The following is a 12,132-nucleotide window of genomic DNA, read 5'->3' as shown; positions in this document are numbered from 1 at the left end:
TAAGACTCATGTGTGAGTTAAAATCTGACTCTTGGAAATCATGCAACATGATTGTTCTGTTGGTTTTGTTTTGTTTTTGACTTGCTACTAGTGATTTGGAAAGTTTTAGCAAGGAAGAAGAATTAGTGTGAATAAAGGTATGGGTCCTAAGTAAAACTTTAAGAAAAGACTACTTACTGTGGAAAAAGATCCAAACTATCAAGATCAGAGATGGGTTAATAAAAGGAGCCATTAGTTAGGTGGAATAAGGACGTTTTGAGCAAGAAGGAGTGTTCCATTAATTGTTTTATGGTTTGGGTAAGAAGAGAAAGTTTATTGTGACGTTGAGACTAGGGTGACATTTGGTAGTTTATGATATTGGACCATTAGAATATTATTTTGTAAAAACAATGTTGAATGTGAGATAAGAGTTCCCAAAGTTACGATAGATAGGGCGGTCACTGGCTAAAAGATGAAGGAGCAATTCCCATACTGTCTTGTTTGTACAAGGTACTCCTTTTGGTTCCTTGATCAAGCATACTGCCATAACTACTACAAAAGCTGGATTTGGTCTGCTCCTGAGGCAGTTTTTCAGAAGCAACAAAAAGTTAGGCTACATAATTTCTCATTTTCAGAGGTGTTCAAAGCACTTTAGGGATAGGCATTAACGCATTAAGTGTTGCAATGTAGTTATGAGTGGTCAGGGCAGGTGGTATCAACACTTTATAAATGGGGGAATTGGAGAATCAACATGAGAGGTTTTTCAAAGTCACACGTAAGTTAACGAGAACACCAACTTCCTGATTCCAAATTCTAGGCTCTAACCACTGTCCCATGCCACCATGATGAAATATTTAGCTGATTATAACACTTGTGAAACCGCTGTAATTTTTTTTTTCCTCCCTACAAGCCAGAGAGCATTTTCCTTTAATTCACAGGAGCAGACACTTGCAAGGCTACCAGAGAAATATTCCATACATTACAATACACATAGGTATTTTTTCCAACTGTGTTAGCCACCTAAGGGTTCCTGACCTGAATCCTTAGCCCAAGTACTAACACGTAATTACTAGCCTTATACAACTGTCTTGTTCTGTTGTTTGGGTCTTGGTTTTATATTAGTTTTGAAAGGTGATACCTCCCCCTCTTTAGTGGCAAGACAGTGATAGCGATGACAGTTGCAGAAATGTAAGCAAAGGTCCCCATGAGAGGGTGGTATAAAGATGCTGTGAGTGCTAACCAAGGCTGATGCCAGCCCTAAATTTGGGTGACCTTGGACATGTTACTTGGCTTCCTAGCAGCTTAATTTTCTTCAACTGTAAAATAATGGTGGAATGGTTTGTCTGCCTTGGTGACTATGATGATGGTCTATAGAAACTTAACTTGCTCCAGATCAAGGTTTACTTCACTTAACCTTTTAGGTACCATGTAGTTCTTTGGCAGTCTGATGAATCATAGGACCCCTTCTGAGATAATGTTTTCTAAATGTATAAGGTAGAATACATAGAATTACAAATGAAATTGAAATAGTTATCAAAATATTAAAGTTATGATCTAGTGATATATGTGCTTCTTTATAGCATTAAGTAACAAATGTAGCCAAAACCAAAACCAAACCCATGCTGTCGAATTGACTCCAACTCATAGCGACCCAATAGGACAGAGTAGAACCGCCCTATAGGGGTTTCCAGGGCTGTAAATCTTTACAGAAGCAGACTGTTACAGAAGCAGACTGCCACATCTTTCTCCCACAGAGCGGTTGGTAGGTTCAAACCACCGACCTTTTGGTTAACAGCCGAGCGCTTAACCACTGAGCCACCAGGTCTAATAATACTGTAATTTTGAAGTAATGATGAGTATAAACATTATTTCCAGAGATCTGCAACAACTGTAATGTGACATGAAAATATCTTGTGATTTTTGTTGGTGACACAGTCCTAGGACTGCTAATATTACCATGGATTGTCACCTGCGTTCCACTGAAGACAATGCTAACTCTTAGTTAGAGGTTAGTGAAAATAAAGATCAGATTTTTCCCCAGCAAGTTCACAGACTGCCTTCCCCCCCTCCCACTTCTATCCATAGATTCATTGGGAGTCGTTGCACCCCAAGTTAAAATCTCCTGCTCTAGACCACCTGATTTCTGAAAGTTGAATTGTCTTATGGTCACTTGCGTTTTAGGCTTGCTGGTATCTTTTCAGTATATCCATTACGCGTAGAAAAGAAACAAAAATCCATTTTGCAACCTGTGGTGACTGGGTCTTGGTTGTGGAGAAAGTTAAAAACAATGATTAAAATGAGGCTCTTGTGTCTGGTGGATTTTGGTTTTCTAAACTCCCCAGTCACCCGTCAGTATGGCTAGTTCTCAGTGAAGGAGCCCTGGTAGCCCTGGTGGCACAGTGGTTATGACTGCCAACGGAATGGGGTGGTTCGAACCCTCCAGCGCCTCTGCAGGAGAAAGATCTGGCAATCTGCTTCCATAAAGATTAAACAAAAACAAAAACCAAACCCACTGCCGTTGAGTCGATTTCGACTCTTAGAGACCCTATAGGACAGAGTAGAACTGAGGTTTCCAAGGCTATACTCCTTACAGAAGCAGGCTGCCACATCTTTGTCCTGCGAAGCTGCTGGTGGTTTCGAACGGCCGACCTTTCAGTTAGCAGCCGAGCACTTAACTACTACACTACCAGGACTACTTCCCTGAAGATTACAGCCTAGAAAACCCTGTGGGGCAGTTCTGCTCTGTCACATGGGGTTGCTATGAGTTGAGATCAACTCGACAGCATCTCACAACAACAACATTCCTTAATGGAATGGATTTGGGTTACAGTGTCCCTACCTCCAACTTTTTGTATTTTGAATTTTAGTGGTTTTGCCTGCCTACCTTATTTTTGACTATTTCCTTACTATTCTTTCTTCCAAATATTGCTTTGGCTACAGAATATTGGGGAATGATTGGTTTTCTTTGAAATCAGTGTAAATTTGGGTATGAACTTTTCTCTCTTCATCCCTGTAGGACTGAATGTGGGACTAGCTGGTGTCACTCCACTTTGACCAAAAAATTCACTTCTGTTTGGGAGGCAGGGATCATCCTTGGAAAGTTCTTTTGTGTCCCGATGTAGAAGAGAGAGCAGATTGGGCATTGGAAGATAAAGAACCTGACGATGAGCACACAACCTCTGTGATTCAATCTGAGTATGCTGGATTATTATTATTATTTTAATCTAGATTCTTTGTAAGTTAAAACAACATTTGTTCATTATTCTAGAAGTTTCCAAGGCAAAGTCCATCATGTTAAATGCAAGTCAAAACTCTACAAGTACCCTTGACCTTATACTTTTCTCTGAGCAGGAGCTTCTGCAATAACACACCTCCTAAAGCTGAGGGGAAAGGCAGGTAGTGAGAAGTGAAACAGGTATTTATCTTGTCATCATTGGTTTGTGTGAATGCAAGGTGAGTGTAGCAATACACAAGCCCTAAGCTCATTATAAGGTGCCCTGGTGGCACAGTGGTTAAGCCTTGGCTGCTAACCTAAAGGTTGGCGGGCAGTTCGAACCCACCAGCCTCTCCGCAGTAGGAAGATACGGCAGTCTGCTTCCATAAAGATTACATCCTTGGAAACCCTATGGGGTAGTTCTACTCTGTCCTTTAGGGTCTCTGTGAGTTGGAATCGACTCTACGGCAAGGGATTAATAGCACTACAATACATGATCAACCAGCATATGTTGAGTTTTTTCTGGGTGTCAGATACTGAGATGATGAATGGCACAGGCCCTACCCTCATGGAGTTCCTTGTCTACACATAACGGATACAGTTTTATAAGTGTTACAAGAACGTTGTGAATATAATGTGGAACCACAGATAGGTGTTCCTGGGGAGAGTTGAGAATCAAGGAGAGTTTCACAGAGAAGGGATATTGATGCTGAAATTTTACTTTGAGTAGCCATTATTCCAAATGTGATAGTTGAAATTCATTTTTGAATGCTTAAATTCTGTCAGAACTCTTTAGCTTGATATACGTTTTTGTTTGCTTGCCTAAAGTTTTTTAGCTGTTGAAAGATGATAGATACATTTTTACTGAGTACAAAAATATACATTAATATTTCATCTAGACTTAAGGTTTTCTGTACATGCCCATTGTATAGTTTTCTTTTCTCCCGTGTTGGGAAAAGACTGGTTCTTCCTATTGTGTACTTTTTCTGAGAGGAAGCCTTTTAGTAGTTGGCATGCCAAAAGTTAAGAATGATCTAGGAATGGAATCCTGAGGCCTTTTAGTTCCACATTCTAAGTTTGATACTATGCCTTTTATGGAGTAGTGGTCATAACATAGAAATGAGATTTGTTAAACATGACATAGTTGTAATAAACTTGACTTCTTTGAGCAGGAAAGTAGGGAAGGATTATTGGAAAAGTTAAAATTGGAATTGTAGAGGTGTTTATGAGCTTGATCAGATTGATCCTGTGAATTTTAGTACAACTTTGTGGCATCCCTAACATCTTCTTTTAAAGATTTCTAAATAATTTGGCCCGAAGACAATCTGGAACCTGGTTCTCTTTTGCATTTTCAAACTATAAGTTCTGGGCAAAGGGAGAGGCTAATTGTCATATCTAGCTTATAAGGATTAACATTACTGAAAATTCTTCTCCTTGACCGGTAACTAAGTATTTTACTGACTTACCTGGCTCACTTCAATACAGCATTTTGCACACAGTAGGCACTCAATAAAGGGAGATCATCTGGCCAGGTTACTTAGCCCTAAGTTCTTCCCAAAATATATGAAAATAAATGTTCATGGTGAATGCTTACCATCTGATATAGAGTTATAGTTGAGGGTAGAAAGGAACTGAGTGGTCTTTACTTCATGAATTCAAAAGCATATCTGCAGTTTTGCCTCTTTTCACCTTTACAGTCAGCTCTCAATTCTGTATACTAGTAAGGAATGGGGAGAAGCAAAAATGTGAGCTTTTTCCTCTACTAAATGCCCAGAAATGTAAAAAGTAGAAAAATTGATTGTATTTGCACTTACCATTTCTCCAGCCTCTGAAAATAAAATGTGCAGCTGGGAAGGAAGGAAGGAGAGAAAGCCACAAGGGCCTTGAAATATCTACAGATTGGATAATATACTGTTTAATAATTGGGAGTTGAGTCTTTTTCCACTGGGAGATGACAGCTTCCTCTAAAACTGATATGCTAGAATAAATAGGAAACTTGTTTATCTTTTAAGATCTTCAATAGCAAAATGATATTGCTGATTTTTTTTTTTTTTAAATTCACTGAGGAATTTTCTTTTTCTTTATCCTCATCCAGGTGAGGGTCACCTTTGAGAAAGGGGTTCCTGGACTCCTTGGACTCCTCACCCCCAGGATGAGCACTGCAGTGTCGTGACCCTTAGGGTTTTGGTGAGTAGCTTGATGGACAATAACACTCGAGAGCATGTCCAGCTTAGAAAGATGATCTTGGGGAAGAGCTTCAACTTTAATTCAACAAATATTTATCAAGCAAATACTGTGTGTCGGCACAATAGTATATGCTAGGAACACAAGTATGAACCAGACAGTCTTGGTCTCTGCCTTCATGGAGCTCACTGTCTAGGGGGGTGGTGAATGTTACTGCACAAATGATTGCATAATTACACATGTAATTACAAAACATGGAGAATATTATGAAGGAAAAACACAGGATGCTATGAAAATAGTGTGATGGAGAATTTCATGCAGACGGTGTGGTTAAGGGATCCTGCTTCTCTGAAGAAGAAACATTTAAGCTGAGGCATCATTCATTCCTTCCTTTATTCATTCAACAAAAATATTTGAATGTGCCATGGGAGGGTTGGGGGTATGGGAGACAGGTATCAAGTATGACTCCCAAATTTCTGACATGAGCAATCGGGTGGATGAAGGTGCCATTTACTAAGACGTGGAAGACTGCAAGAGGAATAGTTTTTGGAGGCAGGCTATATAGAGATAAAGAATTCATCTTTGGTTCTGTTAAGTTGGAGACATCAAGAGCAATGTCAAATAGGCAGTTGTATATATAGGTCTGGAGAGCAGAAGCAATATCTGAGCTGGAGATGTAAATTTGGGAGTCATCGGCCTGAACAGTCATTGGAGAGAACATATAGAATGAGAAGAGGACCCCGGGTAAAGTCCTGAGGAACTCCAAATTTTAGAGTTTGGGTAGAGGAGGAGCCTGCGAAGGAAGCAGATAGAGAGTGGCTGGAGAGGTTGGAGAAACACTGGAAAATGTGGTGTGTGGAAATCAAGAGAAGCGTGTCAAGGAGGAAAATCTAAGAGATTGAATAAGATGAGGCTAGAAAAGTAATCTTGACAAAAACAGTGGTTTATGTGATCTGGGGGTAGAAGCTGGTTTAAAATGATTAGTGAGCGACAGGTGAAGGAGCGTGAAGACTGTGTGTCTTGTCAACTCTGGAGAAACTTGGCTCTGAAGGGGAATAGAATGCTAGAGCTGGGTTTTGTTTTATTTATTTATTTTTTTACTTTGCTTTGCTTTATTTGTTTTGTTTTGTTTTGTTTTTTAAAGCTGGAAGTTACTGGAGCATGTTTGAATGCTGATTGGAAAGACCAGGGGATACAGGAGATAGAGGGTATGGCCAGGGCAGAGAGTGAGGGCTGTCAGAAGGCTGGAGGGAGTGGGGCCTTGACCACCTGTGGAAGAGCATAGGCTATTTTCTCTTTTTCAATAATAGAGAAGAATGGATAGGTACTGATGAAAATAGGTTTGCAGATTTGGTGGTGAGGACTTCCTGCCTGGTGACTGTTCTCCCTGTGAAATATTAGGTAAGGCTACCCACTGAGAGGAGGATGGGAGAGAGGGAGGGAAGGTGATGGATAAGAGATGTAAAAACAAGTTGCCACCAAGTCATTTCCAACTCAGGGTGGCCCCATGTGTGTCAGAGTAGAACTGGGCTCCATACGGTTTTCAGTGGCTGATTTTTCAGAAGTAGATTTCCAGGCCTTTCTTCTGAGAAGTGTCTGGGTGCACTCAAACCGCCAGCCTTTCAGTTAGCAGCCAAGCGTGTTAAACATTTTCAAGGTCCAGGGACTCCAGATAGGAGGTGTAGAAGGTATGAAGTAGACATTAGGCGGAGTTGGCGAGTGAGCTTGCTAGAGGGTGGCAGTAGTCACAGTGATTGTTAACAATGGAGTGCTGTGTTGTGCTGCTGAGCATTTATATGAACCAGCTCATCTTGTCATCCAAGTCCCTCCTTGCCAGACACCACAGTAATGAAGAGCACAAACTCTGGAGCCAGAGTGCCTGGTTGAACACCTGCTTTCCCACTTACTGAGGGTGTGACCTTGGACCAGTTATTTACCATTTCAGAGCCTCAGTTTTTTCATCTCTAAAATATGGATAGTAATAGCACTAGCCTCGGGGAGTTGTTGTTAATGAGTTAATGTTATGTACAGTGCTTAGAATTGTACCTGGCATATAAATTATTATGTGTTTTTAATTATTGTTAAAAGTAATTTTAAAAAATGTAGTATTATTTATAAAGACAAATATTATATAAGTAGATCTAAGGAATTAGGAAATTTAGTCATCATATTAGGGAGAATATCTCTCTAGCTGTACTTAACCATTCTGTGGAAGATCTTTTCTAATCCTTAAAAGTAAGCAGTTGAGCACTAACTTGTCAATGTAGACTCTTAAGAGCCTAAAAAATTTATTCTTTGGAACTATATGATAAGCTGTTTAGGGAGATTTTTGCTCTTTTTTTTTTTTTTTTAAGCATTTTATTGTGGTTTGGGTGAAAGTTTACAGAGCAAATTAGCTTCCCATTCAACAGTTGATACTCATTTTGTTTTGTGACATCAGTTGCAATCCCCTCAATGTGACAGCACTTTACCCCCTTCCTTCCTGAGTTCCCGTTGCCATTCACCCATCTTTCCTGCCCCTTCCTGCTTTCTGAACTTTGTTTTACTCATTTGTTTTGTCAAAAAGGTTAAAGGTAGGATAACTTATTTCAGCAATTTCCTTGGGTTAGGGATCAAATCACCTGGATTTTACTCCTGGCCACTGTCTGGGCCCACATGCTTATTTCAGGTTTCTGTGCTATCTCTCCATCCGTAAAGTAATGGTAAGAAAGACAGCTTAGAGGAAGGAGCTGGGGTTTGAGAGCACGGACTGGAAACCTGGGAGAAGCCTTTCACACATGTACACTCCATTCATCCATCCACAAGATGCCTGTCAGTCAACGTCAGGAGAAGTGTGAGAATAAGAAACTGTATGTAGAAGTACTTTGAAAATTATTGTTCTGTGTTCACAGTTATTATTATTAGGACTAATCTTTGCTGCCAGCTAATCAAAAATGCCTAACAAATTAATGAAGTAATTTGATATTTGTAGTATGTTTTGAGTCTGTTTGGAAGAAGACAGTAACACAAATGCCAGGTGTTTCTGTCCCGTGAGAAGCTGAATATGTCACATGGGTTCTAACCACATTCTTAGTACGTTATGCTAGGTATTAAAGAAAATCCAAAGAACTTTAATACAAGGTTCTTGTCTTCAGAGCACTTAGTTTTCATAGGAGAAAGATAAAATATACACATAGGACTATTTAATACAACTTATGATTGACTGCTAGAATGTGTGACGCAGACAGAAAGTACCAGAAGTTACAAAAGGGGACTGTATGGGTGGTAACTATTTTTCTTTTCCTGAGGTGAATGTTTTCCGATGGCTTTGTCCATATAAGATTCATTTGCTACTTCTGTTTCACCAGTGATTCCTGAGGTTTACTAAGAGGTTACAAAATGGCTTATGGTCATATATGTTGAATTTGACAACCATAATCAATTTTATAGTCTAAACTGAAAAAAAAAGCTGACGGTGGTGGGGGATAAAAATACAACCTTAAATATAATCAAAACCAAAATGTTTTGTAGGCTGCTTTCTCCTGAGGTCAGCATAGAAACATTCCATAATGTTTTATTCTAGTTCCTTTTCCTGACTTCTTTATGTAAGTAGAAAGAAATGCAATTCTGTACACTCAGAACTTTCATACATTTGTTTCAGTGTCCCAGGTAAAATAGCTGAGACTATTGCAAATTTCCAAATGAAGAAATAGACATCTAACACTTGACAATGATCATGTGCAGTGCCAAAACCTAGACTATAACTATCCTCCCAATTTCAGTCCAGTTCTTGAGTCTCTCGAAGTATGTGTAAGCTATAAGACCTGAGCTACTTCTAACTCCCTTTGATTTTTTAGCTACTAATCCTCATCTGATATCCTCCTCCTGCAGTCCTATAACCCATCAGTAAGATATCAGAGGAGTCCCTGGGTGGTGCAGATGGTTAATGTGCTTGGCTGCTAACCGGAAGATTGGAGGTTCGAGTCCACCCAGAAGGCACCTCGGAAGAAAGACCTGGCGGTCTACTTCTGAAAATTCAGTCATTGAAAACCCCATGGAACACAGTTCTACTCTGACACCCATGGGGTCGCCAAGAGTTGGAGTTGATGTGAAGGCAACTTATTTTATTATTTTTTTTAAGATACAGAAAGGAGGGGGTGAGGGGACAGTAGTTACCAGAAAACCATATTGGGAGGGAGCAGTGACTTAAAGAGTAAAATTTGGCCTTCCCTGAACTAGTCTGAGCTACTCGAAATAAAGAGCTTTCTCATTTGTTCTCTAGCTAGGTTTGGGAATATTTTCTTGACCTTTCTGCTTCAAATTAGCCTTGCAAATTTGCTCAAAAAATATCTTAGCCTTCAAAGATGTTTTTACATTCAAAATTATGGATCATTCCCATGCTTACTCATGCCTGCAGTCCCTGTCATTAAGCAGTGAGAACACAAGACACATACTTGGCATAATTTAATAGAAAGATCATAGATATCAGGGTAGAACTGATTGTGTTTGGTATTAGCTCAACATCCTCCACCCCCACCCCAAGGCCCTGAGAATATAAACATATTAATTTGTCTTGTGGTTTGAAATTGGGGTGAGCTTGTTACATTTCAGTGACATTGTTTGCCATCAGGGGTGAAACACCAACTGGTTGCTATGGATTTGCAGCACCCAGTGGTTTCAAAGCATTGTTTTGAAAAAAGAAAAACCCAAGTTTTTGAGGGTTTTGTGTTCAGAAGTAGAGAAATGTAAAAAGACATTAAAGATAAAAATATTTTTCTCATCTGTTTACAAACGCCTGGTACATGATGCTTGGGTGGGAGGCTGGTATGCTTGGCAGAATGTCTTAGTCATTCTTTAGCTGCCTTAGCACCGGAGCCTTTTGGCCAGAAGGTGAACGTCACCCTTTCCTTTAACCCTAATAGAAGCTGAGCAGTGATCTAGCTTCCGCATGGTTGAGTTGGCTAGTGCTTTAACCATGATCCTGTTTTAAGGGTGTTTTATGTCTCTTTGTTTTTGGGTGGCCTTTTCTCACAGTGTGCCCTGGAGATGCGAGATTTTCCTTTGGCAGTAGGAGGCACACACCCAGAGAATGCTGGAGGTGCAAGGGGAAAGGACCCACTTCCACAGCAGAGAAAAGCAAGGAGGAAAAAGGCATACAGGCGGCCAGCACTAAGGGACGTGCCCAGCAAGCAGTGGACCACTGCCACTGCCCTCAGCAGCTTTCCCCGCTGCAGTCCGAGAGGAACTCGGTGAGCCTGTCTCTGTCTGTGACTGCAAGCTCAGGATTTCAATCAATGCATTCCAGCAACCCTAAAGTGAGGAACTCTCCGTCAGGAAACACACAGAGGTAACGGCCAGGGCCTCTGCCAGCCACCCCCTCGGGGGTATCAGAGGTGGACCATGAATATTCATTGGTGGAGCAGTATTCACTAGTGTGGGGAGAGGATGAGAAAATAGACTAGTAAATAGTAATAGGCTAGTAAGCAGGCTAATGGTATAATCAAAGCCTTTGCTAATTTTCCTTCTTCCATCATCTCCTGACCTCACCTCTCAACCACCTCGCTTCTCGCCAGAGCACAAGCTAAAGGGCCTTAAAGACCAACAGTAGAGCCAGCTACACTTGACAAATGAGGAAACTGAGGCCTAGAATAGTGAGGAGGCCTAAGGTCCTAGAACTAAAACACCAGGCCTGGGACTCCTACTGTGATGCTTTTTTCCCTGTCCCACTGTACTGAAAGAATTTTTGCCCTCCTCCCCTGGGGGCAGCAGTTGGCCGCTCTTGGTCGGTAGTCATACTGCTTGTTAGGAGGATCGGTGTGCTGGAGCATTTCCACAACTTGCTCGTTACCGGCAGTTTTCGTCACGCTCTCCTGGACCTGCTTATATTTTCCAGCAGGGACTTTGGGCTCTCATTACAGCTGTTCCTTGTCATCAGCCTGGGGGTGGGTAGTATTTTGATCTTAGCGATGCCTGTTTGTTTACTCTGAGTTAGTCTTAGTGTGAGAGTCACTGCTCTCTGTACATAGAAACCGTTGTCCTTTATTGACAGAAGCCCTAGAGATGGGTCCCCATGTGACTGTAGGGTTCCCAAGACCTGGTAGGCCACTCTGCTTGATCTTCCTCACTGTTGAGAGCACTGAGATGGGACCAGGGGTAGGGGGAGCAAGCAAGTGGTCGAGGTGAAATGTGGGGAAGTGACTTCAGGGTCTCCTTGACCCCATAGCAGAAATTGCTGCTCCTTGATCTGTGCTAAGCACCTGCACCTGGCATCTGATCTCCCTTTGTTATCTGTTTCTTTTAGTAGCCCTAAGTCAAAGCAGGAGGTGATGGTCCGTCCCCCTACAGTGATGTCCCCATCTGGAAACCCCCAGCCGGATTCCAAATTCTCCAACCAGGGTAAACAGGGGGGCTCAGCCAGCCAATCCCAGCCATCCCCCTGTGACTTCAAGAGTGGGGGCCATACCCCTAAAGCACTCCCTGGCCCAGGTGGGAGCATGGGGCTGAAGAATGGGGCTGGAAATGGTGCCAAGGGCAAGGGGAAAAGGGAGCGAAGTATTTCCGCCGACTCCTTTGATCAGAGAGATCCTGGGACTCCAAACGATGACTCTGACATTAAAGGTATGTCTATAAGATATTCGAGACTCAGAGGGAAGTAGGTATCCTGAGGGAACGCCTCTGACTTTTGGTGGATGCTGGAGAGCCTAGTATCAGCCAACTGGGGAGAGTAGGTATTAGACTCAGGCGTTCTCACAGTTGATAATGGAACTATTTCTTGT

At 41.5% G+C, this 12,132-nt stretch overlaps 1 protein-coding gene across 1 annotated transcript in view; it reads left to right on the top strand.

The window, feature by feature from the left end:
* Positions 1-12,132, top strand: part of BCL9 (BCL9 transcription coactivator) — a 104,511-nt gene that overhangs the window by 79,478 nt on the left and 12,901 nt on the right. Inside the window, exons 2-5 of the mRNA XM_004380330.2 lie at positions 2,996-3,174; positions 5,289-5,380; positions 10,391-10,703; positions 11,658-11,974. Coding sequence (XP_004380387.1) covers positions 10,651-10,703; positions 11,658-11,974 — 370 coding nt within the window. The 5' untranslated portion in view covers positions 2,996-3,174; positions 5,289-5,380; positions 10,391-10,650. The remainder of the gene's footprint in view (positions 1-2,995; positions 3,175-5,288; positions 5,381-10,390; positions 10,704-11,657; positions 11,975-12,132) is intronic.

Source organism: Trichechus manatus, unplaced genomic scaffold (genome assembly GCF_000243295.1).
Source record: "Trichechus manatus latirostris isolate Lorelei unplaced genomic scaffold, TriManLat1.0 scaffold00073, whole genome shotgun sequence".
Lineage (NCBI taxonomy): Eukaryota > Metazoa > Chordata > Mammalia > Sirenia > Trichechidae > Trichechus > Trichechus manatus.
The sequence above is the reverse complement of the archived record's forward strand: the minus strand, read 5'-3'. Positions and strand labels throughout refer to the sequence as shown.